The 26,724-nt window shown below is 45.0% G+C and overlaps 1 protein-coding gene across 1 annotated transcript in view; it reads left to right on the top strand.

Moving 5' to 3' along the window:
• The first annotated feature begins 335 nt into the window (after positions 1-335).
• Positions 336-26,724, top strand: part of RASAL1 (RAS protein activator like 1) — a 270,898-nt gene continuing 244,509 nt past the window's right edge. The window contains exon 1 of the mRNA XM_073554111.1: positions 336-747. Within this exon, the coding sequence (XP_073410212.1) occupies positions 683-747 (65 nt within the window). The 5' untranslated portion in view covers positions 336-682. The remainder of the gene's footprint in view (positions 748-26,724) is intronic.

Below are 26,724 nucleotides of genomic sequence, written 5' to 3'. Positions count from 1 at the left end.
TTTCACTGTGATCAAACTTTGGAGGTAAGGATGAATATCTGGAAAGGCTAGGGACCGGCTCTGATGCTTAGGGACCCTGGAAGACACTGGACCATGTCTAAAAGCTGATTGAAAGAGACTGAAAACAGCACAGCCGCAATGATATACAATATTCTATTCAGCCTCCCTATTCTCATGGCCACAGTGGGTTATGTATTCGTAGGCAGCAGGAAGCCTGCCATCCTAGCAGCAGGGAACATGTTCCATACACAGGTAAACACGAGCTCCTGCTCATAGCACAATGCTACCTGCAGGGGGCGCTGCGCTGTCTCCTCCTCTCATTGCTACAGTGTGGAGGCAGAGACAAGCAGGAGCTCAGAGCTGCGCTGCCAACCTGTGGATGGTGTCTCCCTGTATAGATCATGGCACTCGCTGTCTCCTAGGATCTGCCAGTCTGACACATGACAGGGCATTGCTCCTGTGCTGTGCCCAGTGCTCCTGTGCAGGGCTAGTGCCTGATGGTCTTAGCTGGGAGCTACTATACAGGAGTCCTCTGTCTCCTCCCCTGGCCAGGGGTGCTGACCTCACAGCATGGGTGAGAGTGGAGCACCAGGGTCCTCTGATGGAGTGATGGAGCTGGCTATAGGTTCCTTCTGACTCCTGCCCTCAATCTGAAGACTTGCAACTTGAGTCATTCTCCGCTATGGCAAGGAATACAGCGCTCTACTTCAGACTGGTGGAGGGGAAGAACCTGCCTGCTAAGGATGTGTAAGTCTCCAAGCCTTTCTGTTTCCCCTCTGGGGTCATTCCTTTGGGAGCTGCTGCTCATGTTCACCCCATTCATGAAGTTAATATATAGAGCACCATACAGATGGCTGCAAGTGACACCTGAAGGGTTTTACCTTCTGGCTGAGAGTGTTTGTACTGGGAGTAGTAACCTGGCACACACTGCAGAATGCACCTGGCTGCCCTCCATCTCACCGGGGGCTGTTCATTTTAGATGTAGCAGAGTGTAGAAATGTGTTTGCCTAAGTCCCAGTTCGGGTCATCGGCACAGAAACCTGCATTCTTGTCTAATCTGACTGCATCTAGCAAAACCAGATCAGAAATGATGTATCTGTGATGACACAGGGTGCCCAAAGTACCCCACTGTCTACCTATTTATGTATCTGTCCCAATAACCTGATTACTACATGTCTATGGGAATGAATGTTATTTAACGCTGTAAATTAGGATAACGCCAGTTTCACACATTCGTGACACACGAGACCGTTCTCTCATCGGAAGACCCAGCCTGAATGACAGGTGTCCCAGCCAGAGCTAACTCCATCCTACCTGCTACGTTCACATGTTCAGTATACGGTCAGTAGTCTACATCAGTATATGTAAGCCAAAACCAGGAGTGGATCAAAAATGGTAATTACGGCTCTCCTGTGGCTGGTGCATAAGTAAGATCCTATCCCGTGTATATCTTGTAGAAAATGACACTCAGGTAAATGCTGTAAGCAGATAATTTTGTTTTGTGCAGGCAATCCAAAACTAAAGAAACGTTTCGGTCCTACAACGATCTTCATCAGTCAGACAGATTTCAGTGTGCAGAGGGTTACAGGCAGAAACAAACGCTCAGGATATGCAGCACACACACTGCTGCAGCAGGTGCCGCCTATCCTGATCGTCCGTTTCTGCCTGTAACCCTGTGCACACTGAAATCTGTCTGACTGATGAAGATCGTTGTAGGACCGAAACGTTTCTTTAGTTTTGGACTGCCTGCACAAAATAAAATTATCTGTTTACATTTACCTGAGTGCCAGGAGTGGGTGATAAATTCAGAAGTAATGACGGGTTTCTATTATATTTTTCCTCTGATTGTTCCACTCCTGTTTTTGGCCTTACAAATACTGATGTAAAATACTGACCAAATACTGAACGTGTCAATGTGGCTTTAAGCAGTTAGCTCAATTCGAGAGTCATAGTGGTCAGGCCGGGTCTGCTGACTCAACAACGGACGTGGTTCATGGACGTGGGAAACTGGCCTAACTCTAAAGAGAAATGGCACCACAGGTCATGGGATGCCTCTTGCTTTGCCAGTTAAGACTGTTATAAATAAAGCACATGTGCCATTCATTAAAGGAGTTTTCAATTTAAAATAAATAATAGTTTCAAGTTTTATAACAAAAACAATACATTACCAGGAGCTGATTTCATAACACAAACTGCATACGATATTAATTAGATGTCTGAGACCTGATGGGGCCGTTGTGCTTACTTTGAAAATTCATGGCGTAATAAGTATATAAACCTTTGAGAACTTTTTCACTAAATAAACATTATAAGGCCAGAGTCCCACCAGCGCATCACATCCAATCACCACTGCAGGTGGTTTGGAGATCCACCACTTTGATGACATCTTTATGTGTGGCTGCCTCTGCATATCCCTGAGATGTGCGGTCACGTTCTATACTCACTGGCACAATACTCAGCATTGACCTGATGCAAGTTGATGGTACATGACCGCTAAGGCCGGGTTCACATTAGCATTTCAGTCCGCAGCGTGGTGCTGCGGACTTCTTTCCTTAAGCTCCGCCTACTTCCACATGCGTCCTGCGTTCCTATCTTTAACATTGTGTACGCAGGGACATGTGTTGTATGCGGATGTGTCAGCGTGTGTCGTTTTGACGTGCCTGCCGAACGCAAGAAAATGCAACATGTTGCGTTCGGAGGGCATATCAAAACGACACACGAGGTCCAATGTGGAAAGACCACTTTAGATTTCAGGTGTACCATAAACAAGTGGCTGTGGAAATGTCAATGAATCATCCCAGAATCAGCACATATCGCCAATAGCAATGTATATCCTTATGTTCCCGCAGAAAGCATTACCTGGTATTTGTAATCTTGTGAAAGAGGAAGGTGCAGACAACCCTTTTTGCACAATGCTGTAGACTTACCTGTAATCCTATATAAAACCATCTGTTGCAGATTTATTCACTGTAGCTATAAATATACAGTCATCAACAATGAAATTGTAACACCGCAAAGGAAAAGTCAATGAATTATGGAAATCACAGGATAGACGTGTTGGTGATATGCAAAAGATGAAAAAATGAAAACAAAATGTTCAAAACTTCTCGATCTATTTGGAGCCAAGTATGATCGGCATATGCAGAAATACTCCCATCTACACAATTTAGCAAGCTAACCATGAGGTTAATATTGGTTGTCTGAGAAATGTTCTACTACGCTGAGTGAACTTGGACACGCAAATCATCAAGATCCACTGCTGGCAGTTCTCTTTGCAATTGCTGAGCAATGACATACCAGATGTGCTCAATAAGACACAAGGCAGTAGACATTGCAGGTCATGGTAGCAACTTTCGGCCACACAGGATGCTTATAATTTCATGAGCAACATGCAGCCTGGAATTGTTATACTGAAAAATGTCTCTGTGGACACTATGGAGAAATGTCCTTACCACTGGTTGCTTAAACAAGTCAATGTAATGCTGAGCTGTTAGTGTACCTGGAATGAAGACTGACGGGGTCCAGTTAATATACTGTACATTCCCATTGTACTACCCCACACCATAATGCTTGGAGTGGGACTGATGTGAAGTTCCCTCATGAAGGCCTCTTTATGGAAATGCCTACATAGTCTCTAGATGGAGACTGGAAGCGAGAATGAAGGTCTGTATTCAAAGATGAGTCTCGCTTTTATCTTGGATGCAATGATAGCCAGAGATTGGTTTGGAAACCACATGGGCAGTGCCATGAAGAGGTCTTCATAAGGGAATATCAAACCTGCCCTACTTTCGGGTTTATGATGTGGGGTACCATAAGGTATGGTAACTGGACTCCTCTAATCTTCATTCCAGGTACACTAACAGCTGGGTGTTAAATTGATTAAGCGGTAGAACCAGTGGCACAACCATTTCTCCAAAATGACCCAGAAGCCATTTTTCAACACTGCCAGGCCACATGTTGCCTAAGCTACTGTGACCAGTCTGCCTGGTCTAAGGGTCCCGTTACATTTAGCGATGCACCAGTGATCCCGACAACGATACGACCCGGTCAGGATCGCTGGTGCATCGCTAAATGGTCGCTAGTGAGCTGCCAAACAGGCAGATCTCACCAGCGACGTAGCAGCGGTCGGCGGTCGTTACTTACCTGTCAGACGCGGCAATGAAGACGTCCTCCTGCCCGCGTCCACGCGTCGCTCATCGGCGCCAGCAGGAAGCCGCCGCCGTGAAACGGCCCATGACGTTCTCACGCGATCAGCGATAGCCAGCGGGGGAGCCAGTCGGAGGTAAGTATCACACATAGCGATATCGCTAGCAATATCGCTGCTGCATCACAAAATCAGTGACGCTTTAGAGATATTGCTAGCGATATCGCTATGTGTGAAGCCCCCTTAAACTTCCTACCATGGTCTGCAGTGTCTCCAAAGTTATCTCCCCTAGCTGTCAGTCTTCAGGACTGCATTCCACCTTGAAGGAAGAAGGAAGCCAGGAGGCAGAAGCATGAGATTACAATGAGAACAAACATGAGATAACCCCTTTAATGATGAATATGGGATGTGGATGGGCTTGTCTCAAGTATACCATTAGAAGGAAGAACAATCATGTACTTGAGTAATGAGGTACCTTAAAGCAACTCTTTGGGGGAGGCACACCACTGATCTACAACTAATTACCTATCATAGTAATAGGTTAACAATATTAAAATCCAGTAAAACACCTTTAAAGGGTTATTCTCATGTGTTAATGGATAAAATTGCAAAGTGCTGGTAAAAACAAGCAACTTTGCAATTTACTTGCTTTTAAAAGTCCTCTCTCCTCAAAAACTGAAGGATTTTTAATTTTATTGTATACTGCTATTTGCTTAGGACAGCAACTACTACTTTAGTGAGGCTAGCAGAGGTGGCCAAACTTGTGCAGTGCTTACAAGATTTTTTCTATAGATCTTAAAGGGAATCTGTCACCTATTTTGCTTGCATATAAGATGTGGCCACTGCCATCAGGGGCTTATCTACCTCTCTGAACTTTCCCGACGCCTGCGCATTGCTGTACTCTGCTCTGCCCTCAACAGGGCAGAGCAGTACGTCTGTGCCGGAGCCGCGACGGGAAGCAAAGAAGAGGACGTCATCGCTAGATGGGAGGCCCCGGACCGCGACACCCATCGAACCCGGACCGGACCGCCCCTGTGTGAGTATAATATAACTCTTTTTTATTATCTTTCAGGTTACATTGGGAACTTATCTACAGCATTACAGAATGCTGTAGATAAGCCCCCGATGGTGGTGGCCGCATCTTATATGCGAAAAATGAGGTGTCAGATTCCCTTTAAAAACTCTGCTCTAAGGCTGACCAAATTGCACCAGCTCTCTCTCTCTCTCATATATATATATATATATCTCTATCTCTGTCTCTCTATCTCTCTCTCTCCTTTTCCAGAGTCGTGTTGCTTTAAATTTCGGCTGAAGCGGATCCGTCCAAGAAACGGATCCGGTGACATACATTTGTGCCACAACAGAAACGGATCCGTTTTTCACACTCTGGCGGAATTTGACTGACAACAAATAACTGAAGTGTGAAAAAGGCCTAAGTAGGAGTACACAGCCCTCCCAGCAAGCAGGAACCCAGGGGAGCAATGCTCCCCTGCCAAAGATGAGACAGCCCCTTTAAATGTGTAGTCCAAGCTAATGATTTTAATTGTCTATCCTTAGGATAGGTAATCAATATCAGATCTTGGGGTTCTGACTGCGGTCACCCTACTGATCCGCTTTTTTCAAAATAGGTACTGATTTGCAGTACCTGGAAACAGCCACTCACAGTGGAGCTATATTGTTTCCTTTCATCTGCCACAATAGATAAGTAATCTTATGACTAATCCTAAAGGCCCCTTTACATTTAGCGATGCACCAGCGATCCCGACAATGATACGACCCAGTCAGGATCGCTGGTACATCGCTAAATGGTCGCTAGTGAGCTGCCACACAGGCAGATCTCACAGCGACGTAGCGGCGCAGCAGCGGTCGTTACTTACCTTTCAGACGTGACGATCCTGACGTCCTCCCGCCCACGTGTCGCTCGTCGGCGCCAGCAGGAAGCGCCCGACGAGAAATGGAGCTGCACGATCAGCGACAGACAGTGGGGGAGCCGGTCGGAGGTAAGTATCACACAGAGCGATATCGCTGCTGGGTCACAAAATCGGTGACGCTTTAGCGATATCGCTATGTGTAAAGGCCCCTTTAGGCCGGGGTCAGACAAGTCTTCTGTATTGTCATCCCTGTGTCCATATTTTGCATCTGTGTGACATCCATGTCAATACGGCAGAATTTTAACCCCTTAGTGACGGGGCCACATTTTTTAAATCTGACCAGTGTCCGTTTATGTGGTAATAACTCTGGAATACTTCAACAGATCCCAATGATTTTGAGACTGTTTTTTCGTGACATATAGTACTTTATGTTAATGGTATATTTAGCTATTTCTATGTGTTTTGTGTTTATAAAAAATATCTGAAATTTCACAAAAATGTAAAAAATTTGCAATTTTCAAACTTTGATTACCCCTTAACCCCCAAGGGTGGTTTGCACGTTCATGACCGGGCCAATTTTTACAATTCTGACCACTGTCCCTTTATGAGGTAATAACTCTGAAACGCTTCCATGGATCCTGGTGATTCTGACATTGTTTTCTCGTGACCTATTGTACTTCATGTTAGTGGTAAAATTTCATTCAAATAACTTGCGTTTATTTGTGAAAAAAATGGAAATTTGGCAAAAAATTTTAAAATTTCGCAATTTTCCATCTTTTCATGCCCTTAAATCACAGAGACACGGCACACAAAAAAACTTAATAAGTAACATTTCCCACATGTTTACTTTACATCAGCACAATTTTGGAACCAAAATTTTTTTTTGTTAGGAAGTTATAAGGCATGGGTCCTCAAACTACGGCCCGCGGGCCACATGCGGCCCGCGAAGGACTTTTGTCCGGCCCCTGGCCAGGCCGACATTAAACTGCTCTGACTACAGGGCCGACGGGCCCTGTAATCGCGGGCGGGACGAGGCGCCGAGAAAGGCGTTGCGCAGCCCTCAGTATGCAGCAGAGACCACACAGGCGACGTGATTATCATCACGCCGCCTGCGCGGCCTGATGACGTCACGCCGCCTGTGCCTGTGCTAGAAGAAGACGGAGATGAGCGGGCGCCTCTTCAGAGCAGCAGAGGACATAGGTGAGTACTAGTTTTTTTTCTTTTTAACTTCAGGTCCTATTGGGGACCTGTGCTGCCTTTTGGGGACCTGTGCTACGTATTGGGGACATGTTCCTGCCTATTTGGGACCTGTGCTGCCTACTGGGGACCTGTGCTACCTTTTGGAAACCTGTGCTACGTATTGGGGGCATGTTCCTGCCTATTTGGGACCTGTGCAACCTACTGGGGACCTGTGCTACCTTTTGGGGACCTGTGCTACGTATTGGGGACATGTTCCTGCCTATTTGGGACCTGTGCTACCTTTTGGGGACCTGTTACAATACGTATTGGGGACATGTTCCTGCCTATTTGGGACCTGTGCTGCCTACTGGGGACCTGTGCTACCTTTTGGGGACCTGTGCTACGTATTGGGGACATGTTCCTGCCTATTTGGGACCTGTGCTGCCTACTGGGGACCTGTGCTACGTATTGGGGACATGTTCCTGCCTATTTGGGACCTGTGCTGCCTACTGGGGACCTGTGCTACCTTTTGGGGACCTGTGCTACGTATTGGGGACCTGTGCTGCCTACTGGGGACCTGTGCTACCTTTTGGGGACCTGTGCTATGTATTGGGGACATGTTCCTGCCTATTTGGGACCTGTGCTACCTACTGGGGACATTTACCTGCCTATTGGGGACCTGTGCTACCTGTTGGGGACATTTACCTGCCTATTAGGGACCTGTGCTACCTATTGGGGACCTGTACCTGCCTATTGGGGACCTGTACCTGCCTATTGGCGACCTGTGCTGCCTATTGGGGAACTGTGCTGCCTTTTGGGGACCTGTGCTACATATTGAGCACATTTTCCTGCCTATTGGGGACCTGTGCTGCCTATTGGGGACCTGTGCTACCTATTGGGGACATTTACCTGCCTATTAGGGACTGTGCTGCCTATTGAGGATCAGTGCTGCCTAATGGGGACTGTGCTGCCTATTGGGGAACTGTGCTACATATTGAGCACATTTCCCTGCCTATTGGGGACCTGTGCTGCCTATTGGGGACTTTTACCTGCCTATTGGGGACCTGTGCTGCTTATTGGGGACATTTACCTGCCTTTTAGGGACCAATGCTGCCTATTGGGGATTCTTGCACCACAATAGTCTGAGCCTGTGGTAAAAGTGGAGTTCCACCAATATGGGCACTGGTGAGGCTGCATTGATGTGCACTGATCAGGCCGCATTGATGGGCACTGATCAGGCCGCATTGCTGGGCACTGATCAGGTCGAATTGCTGGGCGCTGATCAGGCCGCATTGCTGGGCGCTGATCAGGCCGCATTGCTGGGCACTGATCAGGCCGCATTGATGGGCTCTGATCAGGCTGCATTGCTGGGCGCTGATCAAGCCTCATTGATGGACAGTGATCAGGCCGCATTAATGGGCCTATTTTGTTTTATTATTTCTAAATAAGATATGTGCAGTGTGCATATGAATTTGGTCCTAATTTTTTTTAAACTATATTCCGGCCCTCCAGTGGTCCGAGGGACCGTGATCTGGCCCCCTGTTTAAAAAGTTTGAGGACCCCTGTTATAAGGGTTAAAAGTTGACCAGTGATTTCTCATTTTTACAACACCATTTTATTTTTACGGACCACATCACATTTGAAGCCACTTTGAGGGGTCTATATGATAGAAAATACCCAAAAGTGATACCATTCTAAAAACTGCACCCCTTAAGGTACTCAAAACCACATTCAAGAAGTTTATTAACCCTTCAGGTGCGTCACAGGAATTTTTTGAATATTTAAAAAAAATGAACATTTAACTTTTTTCACAAAAAAAATAATTCAGGTTCAATTTTTTTTATTTTACCAAGGGTAACAGGAGAAATTGGACTGCAAAAGTTATTGTGCAGTTTGTCCTGAGTACGCTGATATCTGATATGTGGGGGGGAACCACTGTTTCGGCGCATGGCAGAGCTCAGAAGGGAAGGAGCGCCGTTTGACTTTTTCAATGCAAAATTGGCTGGAATTCAGATTGGACGCCATGTAACGTTTGGAGAATCTCTGATGTACCTAAACAGTGGAACCCCCCACAAGTGACCCCATTTTGGAAACTAGACCACCCAAGGAGCTTATCTAGATATGTGGTGAGAACTTTGAACCCACAAAGGCTTCACAGAAGTTTATAACGTACAGCAGTACAATTAAAAAATCATATTTTTTCCACAAAAATGATCTTTTCACCCCCAATTTATATTTTTCCAAGGGTAACAGGACCCTAAAAGTTATTGTGTAATTTGTCCTGAGTACGCTGATACCCCATATGTGGGTGTAAACGACTATTTGGGCGCATGGCAGAGCTCAGAAGGGAAGCAGCGCCATTTGACTTTTTTGGCTGGAATTGAGATCGGACACCATGTCGCGATTGGAACACCCCTGATGTACGAAAACAGTGGAAACCCCGCACAAATGACACCATTTTGGAAACTAGACCCCCCAAGGAACTTGTCTAGATGTGTGGTGAGAACTTTGAACCCCCAAGGGCTTCACAGAAGTTTATAACGTCCAGGCGTGAAAATAAAAAAATCGTATTTTTTCCACAAACATGATCTTTTAGTCACCAATTTTTTTATTTTCCCAAGGGTACCAGGAGAAATTGGACTCCAAAAGTTGTTGTCCAATTTGTCCTGAGTACGCTGATACCCCATATGTGGGAGAAAACTACTGTATGGGCACACGTCAGGGCTCGAAAGGGAAGCAGTGACGTTTTGGAATGCAGACTTTGATGGAATGGTCTGCGGATGTCATGTTGCTTTTGGAGAGCCCCTGATGTACCTAAACAGTGGAAACCCCCCACAAATGACCCCATTTTGGAAACTAGACCCCCTAAGGAACTTATCTAGATGTGTGGTGAGCACTTTGAACCCCACAGTGCTTCACAGAAGTTTATAACGCCCGGGCGTTAAAATAAAAAAATCATTTTTTTCCACAAAAATGATATTTTTGCCCGCTTGTTTTGCAATTTGTCCTGAGTAGGCTATGTGGGGGTAAAACACTGTTTGGGCGCATGGCAGAGCTTGGAAGGGAAGGAGCACCATTTGACTTTTTCAACGCAGAATTGGCTGGAATTGAGATCAGACGCTATGTTGCATTTGGAGAGCACCTGATGTGCCCAAACAGTGGAAACCCCCCAATTATAACTCCAACCCTAACCCAAACACACCCCTAACCCTAATCACAGCCGTAACCCTGGCCCAAACCCTAGCCCTAAAGCTGGAGTCACACATAGCGACTTACCAGCGTTCCCGACAACAATATCAACGTGTCAGGATCGCTGGTAAGTCGCTATGTGATCGCTGATGAGCTGTCTAACAGACAGCTTCACCAGCTATCAGCACAGCGATGCCGAGCGCCTGGCATCGCTGTGTTCGTTAGCGCTGATGCAATATCCCTGTAAAAAAATAGAATTAAAATAAAAAATATTGTTATTCTCACCTTCCGACGTCCCGCGCAGCCATCCTGCCTCTCTCCACGCTCCGGTCCCAGTAATCCTTTGCGAGAATGACCGCGAGAATGTCACGGTCTCGCGGCAGCGCGACGTCTTGCGGTCATTCGTGCAAAGGATCACTGGGACCGGGAACGTGGAGAGAGGCAGGATGGCTGCGCGGGACGTCGAAAGGTGAGAATAACTATAATTTTTATTTTTTTAATTATTTTTTACAGCTAATCGCTGGTCTCCCGTGCTGGCCAGCGGGAGACCAGCGACGAAAAATATGTCCAGAGGTTTCTTGCAGCGATCAGCGATACCGGCAGGGGGGCCGGTCGCTGATCGCTGTCACACACAGCGATCTTGCTGGTGAGATCGCTGTTGTGTCACAAAAGTTGTGACTCAGCAGCGATCTCGCTAGCGAGATTGCTATGTGTGACTCCCGCTTAACCCTAGCCCTAACCCTAATGGGAAAATGGAAATAAATACATTTTCTTTTAATTTTATTATTTTTCCCTAACTAAGGGGGTGATAACGGGGGGTTTGATTTACTATTTATAGCGAGGGTTTTTTTTGGCAGCAGATCGCTGATCTGTCACATTACAAATCACTGTGACAGATCAGCGATCTGTAACAGGCACTGCACAGGCTTTCCTCATGCCTGCGTTTTGCAGGCACTGAAGAAGCCAGCTCCCTGCAGTCCCCCCGAAGGTCCCCGTCACCATCTTGGATTCGGGGACCTACAGGGATGGAGCCCCCCCCCGCAGCAGCGCTGCACATTGCGCTGCTGTGGGGGGCTCAGGGAAGCACGGAGGGAGCCCCCTCCCTGCCGATGCTTCCCTTTAACACCCGGTACACCGCGATTGTGTTTGATTGCGGTGTGCAAGGGGTTAACGAGTCGGGGGCGGTCCGTGACTGCCCCTGACACATTGTGCCAGGTGTCAGCTGTGATAATCAGCTGACACCCGGCCGCGATTAGCGGCGCTCACCACGTGGGCGCCGCTGATCGGTGTGACATACTATCCCGTCCCTGGGAATTAAGTCCCAGGGCACATGGACGGGATAGTACGTCACATGACAGAAAGGGGTTAATCCAGATAGTCATACCACACAAAAACCTTAATAAATAACATTTTGCTCATGCCTGCTTTACATCAGCACTATTTGTAAAATGTTGTTTAATTTTGTTAGCATTTTAGGAGGTTTAAAAATGTAGCTGTAATTTTTTTATTTTTTCAAGGAAATTTGCAAATGTTATTTTTTGAGGGACCTATCCAGGTTTAAAGTGACTTTTGGGGTCCTATATATTGGAAAACCTCCAAAATGATACCATTTTAAAAACAGCACCCCCTGTCCGGTAGTTTATTAACCCTTCAGGTGATGTTAAGGAATGAATGCAAAGTGGCATGATAGGAATGAAAAAGTTTATTTTTACCACTTAAATGTTTCTGACTTCTGAACCGACCGCTGTATCTGGGAGTCTCTAAGGCCGCTATTTGGTCGTGGATTGCCATGGCAAACATCAGGACCACATAATCATGATCTCAGGATGACAAAGGGCTTAAAGGGGAGCCCCCACACTCTGTTAACCATTTATTTGATGTAGTCACTGTTGGCAGCAGCATCTAAGGGGTTAAACAAATATGGATGGTGCCAGGACTGACCGTGGCTGATGTAGCAATTTGTCAGCTATAGCGGACAGCCGACAGCTGCTGGATTGTCACCTGTATGGGGATGCTATTCTCTTATATCTCAGGTCAGTAAAAAGACGTATTGGCGGTCATTAAGGGGTTTAAAAGTACGTCATCAAATATAGTTTTTTAGGTTACAAATTGCTTTGTACCTGCAAACATTGGATGCAGTACAGATGATCTATGAGAGCTGATTTTTTTTGTGTACTCAGAGACTTGTATCTCATGCAATTTTTTTCACTGGGACGCTCAATGGTCAGTGTCCTATCTAATTTTTCATGTTGAGCACAAATCCATATAATACAGTCGTCTGAACAAGTCCTAAGTATAAGTAATATATTTAGCTTGAACATGTTCTGCGCTGTGCGCACATTTTTCTTAAACTGCAAATTTGTATTAAAGTTTTATCAATATTTGACAAATAGTTTTGTCAATGTAATAGAGAATTCCATTGATTCACCAACCAAAATATATCATAAACAAGTTCTCTGATTTGTAACCTTAAATATACGAACATATAGACATGATCCACACCACAATGAAGGGAAGGGGAAAGAGTAAACTCCAAAAGGAGGGTGGGTCAAGGATTCGAGGAATAGCCTATTCAGTTCTCTGAGCTCAGTTCTCTGAGCCCAAAAGTAATCTCATGGAGCCCAAACCAAATCAAAACTCTCCACACTCGCATTTAGAATCGCCGTCATATATTCCATCCTTCGGATGTTGTTAGCTCTATATAGTAGGTGTAGGTTTGAAGGCGGGGAGATCTGTTTCCAGTTGATGGTGATCAGACAGTTGACTTTTTCCCCGTCCCTTTAGGACTAAGATTCACCAGGTATATGGTCGGATCCAGCCCCACTTCCGCATAAAGAACCTTAGAGATCAACAATTTCACATCCCTCAAAAAACTCTCAATCCCAAGACACGACCAGAAAATATGGTACTGCGTGCCCAGATCAGAGCCACAACGCCAACACACGTCTGGTATTGAGGGATTCGGTCTGTGAAGGAGGTCAGGAGTGTGATACCAGAACATCAGTATCTTATACTGGTTTTCCTTGTAAAGGGTGTAAGTAGAAGACTTAGCCGCCTTTTCCCAGATGATATGCCAGCTTTAAGGTGAAAGCTCCTTTCCCAGAATGGACTCCCATATGCACATGTAAGGATGTTTTACTTGTCGGCCCTCTTGGGGAGAACATAGAATTTTATTTATTTCTGATATTAAACCTTTGGTCGACGACCCTCTTCTGCGAATCCTCTCAAAGTCAGTCGGTAGGGAGACACCCAAAGAACCAAAAAGGGAAAAGGCAAAATGGTTAGTTTGTAAGTACTGATAGAATTCTTTATTAGTAATAGAAAACTTTAGACTTGACGTCATCAAATGTGAGAAGCTCCAGCGTGTCCCCGTATGGCAAATCCGCAAATCTAAACAAATCCACGAAGGACCAAGGCTGGGCCATTGCATGTTCCAGACTACTTGGCAACAAGGGTTGAAATATGAAAGAAGTCATAGGTGAGTTAGGGGAGGCTAAACCAAACTTCCTCATACAGGAGTGCCAAACCTCCCTCATGAACCTAATGGAGTCCAATAAAGGCTTTGGGGTTACAATGATCCTATTTAACCATAGTAGGGAATTCAGATGAATTGGTGCCAACCACAATTTCTCTATTTCTGTCCACTTATTGTATGCCCAAAATGAAGCCCATGAAGGGACTCTACGAAGGTGGGCGGCCCAATAGTATTTAATAATATCATGGACCGATAGACCCCCTTGTGATTTAGGGGAGACGAGGACACACTTAGAAATATGATTACGTCGATCACGCCAAATGAACCTCATCATAGCTGCCTGAAGGGGGACAGGGAGACCACAGAAAAGGATGTTGCAGTAGTCGAGGCCGGGAGATGATAAGGGCATTCACAAGCATTTTAGTAGATTGAGGGCTGAGGAAAGGACGGATTCTGGAAATATTTTTGAGCTGGAGGCGACAGGAGGTAGAAAGAGCTTGGATGTGCGGTTTGAAGGACAGGGCAGAGTCAAGGGTTACTCCGAGGCAGCGGACTTCCGTTACTGGCGAAAGCGTGATGTCATTAATTGTTATAGCTAGGTCAGATAAGGAAGATCTGTGAGATGGAGGAAACATGATGAGTTCAGATTTGTCCACATTGAGCTTGAGGAAGCGAGAGGAGAAGAAGGAGGATATGACTGATAGACACTCTGGGATTCTGGACATCAGAGAGGTGACTTCTGGGCCAGAGAGGTAGATCTGAGTGTCATCAGCATAAAGCATATAAGTTGAGAGTTCCTCTGCAAAGGTTTTATAGTACAGGTACGTCAGCCTGGGGATTTACCCAAGGGGAGGTCCTTCAAGATGTCCAGAACCTCCTCCTGTGTCACACTCTGAGAGCTAAGGCCTCAGAAGGGAGAATAGGAAGGTTTAATTTTGATAGAATTAACGCATTGCATCAATTTTTATCAGACTTATTTGTGGGGAAAGTATCTTGTAAGTTATATAGTTTACTATATGCAAATTGCCTCTTCAGAGAGAAAGAGGACTTGAACTCTATAGCGCCACCTGTTGGTAGTAGCTATCCTACAAGTCACAATCAACCCTTTAACGAGTCTTGTAATATGACTTAGGATAATAGCCAAATCAGAATCTCAATTTGCAGACACACTGATGAGGGCCAATAGCCCGAAACACCGTGTCTGCATATTGAGATTCTGATTTGGCTTTTATCCTAAGTCATATTACAATTTTGCAGTGGTCTCTTAATTTTTGCCAGAGCTGTATGTAATATAAATAAATATACAGTGTGTCCGTAAAGTCATGGTGCACTTTTGACCAGTCACAGGAAAGCAACAAAAGACGATAGAAATGTGAAATCTGCACCAAATAAAAGGAAAACCCTCCCAGTTTCTGTAGGATGATGTGGCAGCATGTGCACATAAACGTATCAATGACATTAATCACTTAAAACAGAGAATCACAGACGTTATTCACTCTTACACCAGACATTCTTACCCGTGTGTGACAAGAACTTCACTATCGTTTGGATGTGTGTAGGGCAACAAATGGAGCCCACATCGAACTGCACTGAATACGTATGAAACTGGGAGAGTTTTTCTTTTAATTGGAGCAGATTTCACATTTCTATTGTATTTTGTTGCTATCCAGTGACTGGTCAAAAGTGCACCATGACTTTAAGGACACACTGTATACAGTATGTGTGTGTCACTGACATGTATATACAGCTCTGGCAAAAATTAAGAGACCACTTTCAAATGTTTATTTTGTCTGATTTTTCTCTTTATAGGTATATTTTTAAGTAAAATGTAAATTGTTCTTTTAGTCTATAAACTTCTGACAACATGTCTCCAAATTTCCAAGCAATAAATTTAGCATTTTTTTTCTGACTAAAGAAAAATGGTCAAAATAAAAAAAAACAGTGCTTTCAGACCTCAAATAATGCAAAGAAAATAAGTTCATAATCATTTAGAAACAACAATACTAATGTTTTAACTCAGGAAGAGTTCTGAAATTAATATTTTGTGGAATAACCATGATTTTTAAAAACAGCTTTCACGCGTCTGGCATGCTTTCCACCAGTCTTTCACACTTCTTCTGGCGCAAAAATTTATGCAGCTCTTCTTTGTTTGATGGCTTGTGACTATCCATCATCCTCTTGAATGAAGTGACATGCTGCAATTAAAAAAAAAAAAAATTAAATCCAAACTCAGGTGCACCATTACCCCACAGAGATGAAGGGATCCATTTTAATATATATAATTTTATTAATTAAAATTAAAACAAAAAATACAAAGAGAAATCCATAAAAAAACAGTGCCTCACAGGGGAGACACCACAGACTCCTGGTAGTAGAGTAAAATGAAGAGTTATACTCCAAAATGGTATTTACACTATAAGGTAGTGGTGTAATTAACAAAAACAGAAAAAGACCCCTTAAAAAGTAACTTTCATTAGAAAGTCTAAAAAGTATCTCAAATATCAATTAGGGGGATATCACATATAGTACCAAACAAGAAATATATCCATAAAGACTGAAATATTCAAAAAAAGTGAAAAATAGAGTTTGAAAAGATGGAAAAAGTGGGGCTACACGGGAGCAAAAACCACAGGTGAGCATAAGCAATTATCGATATGTGGGCTAGTATGCTCTAGAATTCCCTGCAGGATACCCTACCTATCAGTGGAGGTTGGCATCCTTAGTTTCTACAGTATGGCGCCACTACTCGTCGGCGGCTAGCCCATAAGTCCCTAATGTCCCCTACCCTAGGGTATAATAAGTACAAGCAGGAAATATGGTTGTATATGGGAAAGGTGGCCTCTGTAATAAGTAAAAGGGGATTTTATGGACCGATGAGATGAGAGTGACTCCTGATGGACCAGATAGATGGGCATGTTACTGGGTCAGTAATGGGAACAATCCACATCGACACAGAAGCTTGCAAGTTGGAGGTGGGATACTGCTATGGGCTGGTATTAATAAAGATGAGCTAGTAAGACCTTTTTGAATTGAAGATGGACTCAAAATCAACTCCCATACCCACTGGCAATTTTTTGAATATAGTTTCCTCATATTTTTTATGCAGGACAATGTTCCATCGCATCCATCAAGGTGGGATACTGCTATGGTCTGGTATTATTAAAAATGAGCTAGTTAGACTTTTTTGGGGGCTGAAGATGACTCAAAATCAACTCCCAAACCTACTGCCAATTTTAAGAAGACACTTCCTTAATGTTTTTTATGCAGGACAATTCTCCATCGCATGCATCGAAGTACTGCAATTCTTGGCTAGCCAGTAGAGGCCTAAAGATAAAAGAATAATAACAAGGCCCATTCCTCACTTGACCAAAATCCTATTTAGAACTTTTGAGCACTTCTTAAAGTGGAGATTTACGGTGCAGAAAAACAGTACACCTCTCTGAACAATGTCTGAGAGGCTGTGGTTGGTTCTGCCCAAAAAAAGTTGATCAAAAGATTAAGAAACTGACAGACTCTATGAATTGAAGGTTTATAATTGTTATTGAAAAGAAGGGTGACTATATTGGTCACTGATGTTTTTTTTAAGTCAGAAATGTTTTCTTGTACATTTTCAGCTGTTTGGTTATTATTCTCACTTTATCAGAAAAAAAATGATTGAGACGGGAAAATTTAAGTTTTTAATTTAGTTGCATAATAATTTTGCCCAATAATTCTGAACACGTAGATACTCCTATTAAAGACAAAACTTTCTTAAATATTCAGGTTTCAAGTTTATTAACCCTTTGGATTGACCAGCAGCACTGTAGTTGTCCAATCCTAAAATTATGGTAATCATCAAAAATACAAACACTCTAATAATTGTGCACATAGTGTAATTATATTCCTTATTTGCCAACTTCTAATTATCTTTTCTCTTTTGGGACATTGTAATCACTGATCTTCTTACATGTACAAGTAAGAGCATGCACATAGGATTTTAATGGCCTCTTTAGACAAGTTGATCCCAACCCGTTAAACGACCACTGGTTCACTATATATAAACCAATTGTCAGTAGTTTCCTGACATGTTAAGACAGGCCGACAAACATTTTATGTGCAGAGAACAATCGCTAGCACAATTGTTCTTTGCGCATAGAATATGTAACGTACTGTGTGGTGGACCCACTGTCCGAGGAGAGTCTGGAGGGGCGTGACTAGGTGACTCACCAAGTCCGACCTCAGGTTCACGGTGGCAGACGATAGCGTGATCCTAAGAGGGACCAGGAAAGCGGGACCGGGTGCTACATCAGGACTGACCTTGAGTGGATGGCAACTGACCCCCAAGGGACAAAAGGCAGGACCTGTCCGGAGCGGTAGACAGGCAGGCACGCTAATAGACAAGCGGCCACGGCTGATAGGCAGGCGGGCATGGCTGATAGGCAGGCAAGCAGACACGGTTGATAGGCAGGTGGTGTGGAGACACAGCACTGTATCTTAATTACCCAGATGTATATTTTTAGAAAACCAAGAAGAATAGACTGTTATCTGTATGTTGGCTTTTGAATTTATGTGTTGGTCAAGAAAACAGACTTTTGCTTGTATAACATATTGCGCGCTTATCCTTGATGACTAGTTAAGTTTACTGATATGCTAATTATGCATTGTGTAGGCTAGATAGTTTGGTGACTTCAAAAACAGAGGAGGAAAAACTATGCAAATAGATTAAATAATCAAGTAATGCCACTTGATCTCATCTCCATTATTACCCTTTATATCAATAGTGAATGAAGGACACTTGTTAAGTATTAAAAGAGGTTACATGCCTCCTTAGAGAGAGACTGACAGACAGAGAAAGAGACAGACAGATTCTCCAAGACATCCGAACATCCAGGGGACCCTACAGAACTGCTGCCAATACATCATGGCTCCATCACGAGGGAAATGGATCTATCATTCTACAGGAAGCAACCCAGGGGACTTCGGCCCCAGTTGGAAGAATGCAGATCTGCTCCATTGACCATTGCTAAATCATGGATACGTTTGGAGAAAGCCAGGATTGGGACCCGCCGGTCGCTTAGCTCCATGGAGATGTTTGGAGAAGCTAGGTGGTGACCCTCGGGTCAACTGGCCTCGTACCTCAATGGACTGCCATCTTCCTAAGCTTGTCGTTACCTCCTCTCTGTGTGTTTGCCACAAGTGGGGTAGTTGACCCAGGAAGATGAAGCCAGGTTGTGACCCTCTGGTCAACTGACCTTGTACCTGAATGGACTGTCCCCTTCCTACACTTGTCGTTACCTCCACTCTGTGTGCGTGCCACAGGTGGGGGAGTCGACCCTGGGAGCTCTGAAGTTACAGCTGCCATTATCCCGGCGAGTCAGCGGAAAGGTGAGACTCTAATGTGCACCATCTTGAGGTATTTTGCTGGGACTATTCTACATGTTATCTGCCTGTTTTGTGGTTCAAGAAAGCATTGCCACACTGGTTTTCCCTCACCCTGTTTTGTCTAAGTAGCGTTATGCCCATGTTCAAAGGAGATTGGGTGTTTGGTGGGATGATCCTTGGTCCATGAGGTTCTGGCTAGCTGACCTGGGCGCCCATAGTTGGGCATGACTGATAGACGGCAGGTATACAGGAATACGAGCACTGGGACCTGAGAACTAGCAAACATGTTAGACACAGTATACAACATTGCACAGGCACCTCCATGCAGGCAGAGGTGCCTTAAATAGAACTTGTCCCCCAACCATTGGCTGGGGACACTTTGGGACTGTGCACACGCTGCTTCTTTAAGAGGAGTGGGAGCACTCGCGTGTCCTAGGCATGGCATCCGGGGATCTGCGTGCTGTGCTCATACCCTGACATGAGCAGCAGGAGGGAGGAAGTGTGGGACCACGGCAGTGAGTCAGCATCTCTGCTGGGGAATGGAAGCAGTGGGCAGAAACACCGGCGCTACAGTACCCCCCACACTTTTACACCCCCTCTTTTTCAAGCCTGCAAAGAATCTCTCCAGGAGGGGGCATGGATTTTCTCCCTAAGCTCCCAAGAATTCTCCTCAAGACCAACCCCCTTCCAATTCACAAGAAAAGTCTTTCTTACCATCTTGGTGGCCAGAATGTTCTCTAGTTCAAAAACATCTTCAGTGCTAACTGAAGCAGGATTGTTACTGGAATCTTTTAAAAAAAAAAAAAAGGGCTGAAGATGACAGGCTTGAGGAGAGACAAAGAATTGAGGATCCATAAAGAAGCAGGAAGTCTGAGCTTGTAGGCTACTGGTTTGATCTGTTTCAGAACCTTGAATGGTCCAGTGAAGTGAGGGTCCAATTTATAGGATGGTACCTTGAATCAGACATACTTAGAGGATAGCCAGGCTTTGTGCCCAGAAGAAACGGGTGGATTCAGATGTCTCTTGTATGTATTTCATCCATTCCGAGGACTCCAAGAATGTGGACTTTGTGTCCTCCCAGATTTTAGAAAAACCCTTGTCAAGGGACTCAGCAGCCAGAATATAGGAGGAAGTAGAGACAGGGAACGGAATATTGGGATGTTAACCACAGACTACAAAAATGGAGATTTGGAAGATGTTTCGGTTGCATGGTTGTACGAGAATTCGGCCCACGGCAGGAGTTCGAACCAGTCACATAACTCCCAACTTTCGAAGAAGGGAAAGAGGGACAAAGGCTGTGGCGCGCCACGGCAAATTTAGGCCATGCCCCAACCACACCTATTTCATAACTAGTCACACCCATGTCTACGCCCCAACCACACCCATTTAGCACTGCTGATCACACTGACTGGTACTGAGGGCACACTGACTGGTACTGAGGAAAAGAAAGAAAGAACAGAGAGAGAAAAAAGAAAACAGAGAGAAAGAAAGGGGAAAGAAAGAAGAGAGAGAGAGAGAAAGAAAGAGGGGAAATAAAGAAAGAATATAGAGAGAAAGATACAAAGAGGGGACAGAAAAAAAAGAGAGACAGAGAAAGAAAGATGGGAAAGAAAGAACAGAGAGAAAGAGAAGAAAGAACAGAGAGAGAAAGAAAGGGGAAAGAAAGAACAGAGAGCTAGAGGGAGAAAGAAAGAGGAGACAGAAAAAAAGAACAGAGAGAGATAAAAAAAGAGGGGAAAGAAAAAACAGAGAGAAAGAAAGAACAGAAAAAGAGGACAGAAAAAAGGGGAAAGAAAGAACAAGGAGAAAGAAAGGAAGAACAGAGAGAGAGAAAGAGAACAGAGAGGGAGAGAGAAAGAGGGGAAAGAAAGAACAGAGAGAGAAAGAAAGATGAGAAAGAATGAACTGAGAGAGAAAGAAAGAACAGAGAAAAAAGATGAGAAAGAAAGAGCTGAGAGAGAAAGAAAGATGGGAAAGAAAGAACTGAGAGAACAGATAGAAGGAAAGGAAGAACAGAGAGAAAGAGAAAGAACAGAGAGAAAGGAAGAGGGGAAAAAAAGAGAGAACAGAGAGAAAGAAAGAAGAAAGAGAAAAAGAACAGAGATAGAGAAACAGTGGACAGAAAAATAGAACAGAGAGAAAGAGGGGAAAGAAAGAACAGAGGGGGCGAGAGAAAGAAAGAACAGAGAGGGAAAGAAAGAGGGGAAAGAAAGAACAGAGAGAGAAAGAAAGATGGGAAAGAAAGAACGAGCAGAGAGAGAGAAAGAAAGAACAGAGAGAGAGAAAGGAAGATGGGAAAGAAAGAAAGAACAGAGAGAGAAAGAAAGAAAGAAAGATTCTATAAAGATACTATAGCAGCCCGGCTCCCATTGTAATGCCCACTTGAGCCTCCCGATGCAGGACATATCATGTTCCGCTCACATGGCCAGCATCCCAGATTCCAACGCAATCCCGCTATCTGCGCTGTCGGAGGAGGACACGGTGATGGATCTGAAGCATTCCCTGAAGTGCCTCCATGGTTCTGTCACAATCTCCTGAAATTACCTAGTTTCCTGTCAGCTTCCAGCACGTCACTTCCAGTGGAAAGTCACGTGTGAATTTTAAAGTGCTCCTCGGGGCTCCGCCGTGTACTCCTGTGTCCACAGGAAAAGTAAGCTCCCAGCCGGGGCAGTGGGGCAGACTCTCTCTCAAAATCGGGACTGTCCCTCTGGATCCGGGATGGTTGGGAGGTATGTATGCTTCCCACCATACACCTTGTACACGCATGGATCCGCACACCTCATACACACATGGTTCCGCTTTGTATGCCTCATTCACGGCTCCGTTCCGTACACCTCGTACACATGCGGCTCCGCTCCGTACACTTCGTACACACGGCTCCGCTCCATACACACGCGGCTCTGCTCCGTACACTTCGTACACACACGGCTCCGCTCTGTACACTTCATACACACACGGCTCTGCTCCATACACCTCATTCACACACGGCTCCGTACACCTCATTCACACACGGCTCCGTACACCTCGTACACACGCGGCTCCGCACACCTCATACTCACACAGCTCCGCTCTGTACACTTCGTACACACACGGCTCTGCACCATACACCTCAAACACACGGCTCCGTACACCTCATACACACATGGCTCCGTACACCTCTTACACACACGGCTCCGCTTCGTACACAAACAGCTCCGCTCCATACGCCTCTTACACACACGACTCCGCTCCATACACCTCATACACACACAGCTCCACTCCGTACACTTCATACACACACGGCTCCGCTCCAAACACTTCGTACACATACAGCTCAGCTACATCCACCTAGTAAACCCCCCTGACCCCACAGATAAACTTCCCTCATCCAGCACCATGACAACCAGCACAGCAGAGTCCTGCACACACCGAAGGCTGTGCGCACAGGACCTGTGATGAGGTCACAGGACACAGGAGGCGAAAAAAAAAGGAGGTGAAAAACATATAGAATAAATTTCTCTGCAAGCACTGGAGCAGATGGGAGTCCAGAAAGTAGAGTGAAATTGACCATCTTGGAAAAACGATCCACAATCACCCAGATAACGGTACTCCTGGCCAATACTGGATGATCGGTGATGAAATCCATTGCAATATGCTGCCATGGAGCAGATGGTACGGACAAAGGGAGTAACCGACTGGTGGGAAGCTATTTCTGAGTTTTGTTGTAGGCACAAGAGGGACTTGCAGAGACAAAATCCGCAATATCTTTGCGCAAGGACAGCCACCAATAGTGTCGGGAGAAGAGTAGAGCCGTCTTCTGTCTAGCATGGCCAGCCAATTTAAACGTGTGACCCCAAACAAGGACCCTCTTCCTATCAGGTTCAGCAACAAGTCTTTTTGTGAGGGGACAGGAGATAAATCCAACGGAGCGACTATAAAAATTTTGGAGGGCTCAGTAATCTGTTGGAGCTCCTCTTCCTGGTTGGAAGAGTGGAAGGCTGTAGAGAAAGTGTCCTTGTGGTTCTTATTTGCTGGTCAAAAATGGATAGTGAAGTTGAAGAGGGTAAAGAATAGAGACCGCCTGGCTTGTTCTGGGTTAAGTTGCTGTGCAGGTTGCAGATATGCAAGATTCTTGTCGTCCGTGCATATAACCACTGGATGCATAACTACTTTCAGCAAGAAGCTCCACCCCTCAAGAACTATTTTAATCGCCAATAGTTCTTGATCTCCTATAGAGTAATTGCGTTTCGGAGCAGAGAACATCTTTGAAATGAAGCCACAGGTCACTATGCGATCGGAAGAAGACTTCTGAGTAAGAACGGCTCCGGCCCTTGATGAAGAAGCATCCACCTCAAGAAAGAACTGCTTGTTATTGTCCGGACGATGCAGCACAGGAACTGAGGAGAAGGCCTGTTTTAAAGACACAAAAAAAGACACAAAAACGTTCTCTGCATCTGGAGCCAATATCTTAGGATTGCCCCCGCTTGCGGGTAAGGGCAGAAAGGAGAAATGTGGAATAAACTGGCGGTAATAGTTTGTGAATCAGAGAAACCACTGGATGGCTTTCAGACTGCCTGGATGGGGCCACTTTAAGACAGTGGAAACCTTTTTGAGATCCATTTTCAAGCCAGTCTCAGAGATAATGTACCCAAGATCAAAGATGCACTTTAAATATTTGAGGTATACACGTTTCTTTCTTAACCTTTGCAGGACCTGGCAACATCCCATTGGTGTGAAGGCAGATCGGGAGCGTACATCAAGATGTTGTCTAGATATACTACCAAACACATGTAGAGAAAGTCCCAGAAGATGTCATTCACCAATTCTTGAAAGACAGCAGGGGCATTGCAGAGTCCGAAAGGGCATTACACAATACTCATAATTGCCATCTTGGGTATAAAAAGTCATCTTCCATTCATCTCCTTGACGCATATGGATTAGGTTGTATGCCCCATGAAGCTCGAGCTTCGGGAAAACTCGGGGAACGGGGAACCGTTAAGTCGATCAAACAACTCGGAGATGAGAGGCAATGGGTACTTATTCTTGATAGTTGTCACGATCCATTTTTGGATCTGTGTCAGTGTGGGCTTCTCATATATAAACTTTTTTCCTTTCTGGCCATCGGGGGTTAATGTTAGTTTTTGCCCCCGGTGGCCGCTAGTGTTACTGCATGTTTAGTTTGCTGGTGGGTTTTTGCCCCCGGTGGCCGCTGTTGTTACTGCATTGTGATTAATTATCTATGCAGGTGGGTGCCACTCCCACCTCCCTTTTTAAGGCCACCTGGTGCTGCAGCTCACTGTTGGTAATGCAGGTCATTTGCAAACCAACCTTTCTGAAGAGAGGAGCTTTCTGGAGCAGTGCTGTTGCAGCTTATCTAGAGCCGTGGTGTTTCTGCTGGAGGCAGTGATTGGGTGCCTTACTCTGCTGTCCTGTGCATGACAGCAGATAAAGCTAAGTGTTGTTTGTTTTTCCCTGTCCGTTATTTTCCTTGGTGTTGTATTAGTGCAGCGGTGGGACCAGTGTCCGCACTAGCCAATTTCCTAGTTAGGGATAGGTGGAGGGCAAGTGAGGGCTGAGGTATCCTGGTCGGCGACAGGTTGAAAGAACCTGTATAGGGAACATCAGGAGAGTTCAGGGCACCTCCTTAGGAGAGTGCAGGAGGTGTCCATTTCCCTGTTCCCTATTGCAGGGCCCACCGTTTTAATTGTGTCCCCGGTGTCTCCTTGTTTGTCTTGTTGTCTGGTGACAGACCGATTGTCGGGTCAGGTCACACAGGGCAAGTCACTTCGTGACAATAGTAGTTTGGTTGAGACCCCTGTAATCCATACAGGGTTGCATAAAACTGTCCTTTTCTTCGAAAAAGAAACCTGCTCCACGTGGGGAGGAAGATTTCTAGATAAATTCTCTGGCAAGGTTCTATTCAATATACTGGGACATAGCACAGGTCTCAGCCTGAGACAGATGATAGATTCAGCCTCGGAGGAGAAGCGCCTGGTAGAAGGTTAATAGGACAGTAATACGGCTTATGAGGTGTGAGAGTCTTGACCTCCTTTTTATCAAAGATGTCAGTGTACATCCAGTATGCAGCAGGCAAGACAGGTAAATTAGATCGAGAACCCGGAGGTCGAGCTAGATGAAAGGGAACTAAACCTCTCTCATTGCACTACTGGCCCCAGTAGAGTACTTCTCCAGATCTCCGATACAAAACTGGTCCAGGTTTTCACAGCAATGGCAGAACTAGAAGCAGAGGGTGAGACAGGCCCAACAGAGATTAACCTTCTTCGAGTATAGCATTCCTACTCGGAGTACCTCAGGCTCAGTCACGAATAAGATGTTTTTGAAAAGGGGTTTTTCATCCACTGAAGAATCCACCAACGGATCGAGTAGATGTTGGATTGGAATGTTATATCTTTCCACTATGGCCTATTGAATGAGGTTACCGGAGGAACCAGAGTCAAAGTAGGCTGACTCAAGAAAATGGACACAGATACTGACAGATACAAAATTACTTGGCACTCAAAATCGGAGAAGCAATTTTTTCTTTATTGTGCATCCAGACAAAAATAGACTCATATCATATGAACGTTTTCGGTCCAACAACGGACCTTCATCAGAAAGGTCTTTTTGTTTCTTTAGAGTAGACTATAAGTTACAACTTATATGAGTCTATTTTTGTCTGGATGCACAATAAAGAAAAAATTGCTTCTCCGATTTTGAATGCCAAGTAATTTTGTATACAGTATATCTATGGGTTGGAAACATTACTTGAGTACCAATTCTCCTCTGTTTTTCTCTGGAGTGCCGTGTTTTTTTGAATACAGATACTGACAGAGTCAGTGATGAAGAGGAGTGATTTTTGTCCAAGGTGACCTCTCCAACAAACCCTAGGCTCATGCATCTCCTGGTCTCTCCGGGCAGGAGCGAATTACATGCTCAGGACTGCCACAATAGAAGCACCTTCCCTTGGACTGGTGAAACTCCTCACGATGCTTCATCATCTTCACCTGATCTACCTACATGGACTTAGGAAAGAGTGCCGGAGCTGAGGTTTGCTGCATGACCGGTCTTTGAATGATAGGAGCCAGGCATACAGCTCTTCTCTCTTCTCTCGTGGTTCACCTCCCTAGAACGCTCCTGAAGTCTGATGTCCATCTGTGTTGCTGGAGATAACAGTCTCACTTCTATGGATGACTTATCATGACCGACCAAATCATCCTTGATTCGCCCAAACAGACCTTCCCAGAAGGTGGCTACCGGAGCCTCGTTATTCCAAGCGAGTTCTGATGACAGGGTGCAGAAATGTACAGGTTTTCCTGGCTCAGTTGGAGGAGAGAAGATACTGCTGAGGACGATCGTCCGGGTTCTTCAAAGGCCTCAAGAAAGGACTGAAGGTTTGACACTGGAGGATCCCCTCTATCCCATAGGGGGTTAAGCCACACCAAAACCTTTCCAATTACAGTAGGTATAGAAAGTATTCAGACCCCTTTAAATTTTTCACTCTTTGTTTCATTGCAGCCATTTCGTAA

Source organism: Dendrobates tinctorius, unplaced genomic scaffold (assembly GCF_039654945.1).
Source record: "Dendrobates tinctorius isolate UK_male_01 unplaced genomic scaffold, ASM3965494v1 ptg000206l, whole genome shotgun sequence".
In the NCBI taxonomy this organism is placed as follows: domain Eukaryota; kingdom Metazoa; phylum Chordata; class Amphibia; order Anura; family Dendrobatidae; genus Dendrobates; species Dendrobates tinctorius.
The sequence above is the reverse complement of the archived record's forward strand: the minus strand, read 5'-3'. Positions and strand labels throughout refer to the sequence as shown.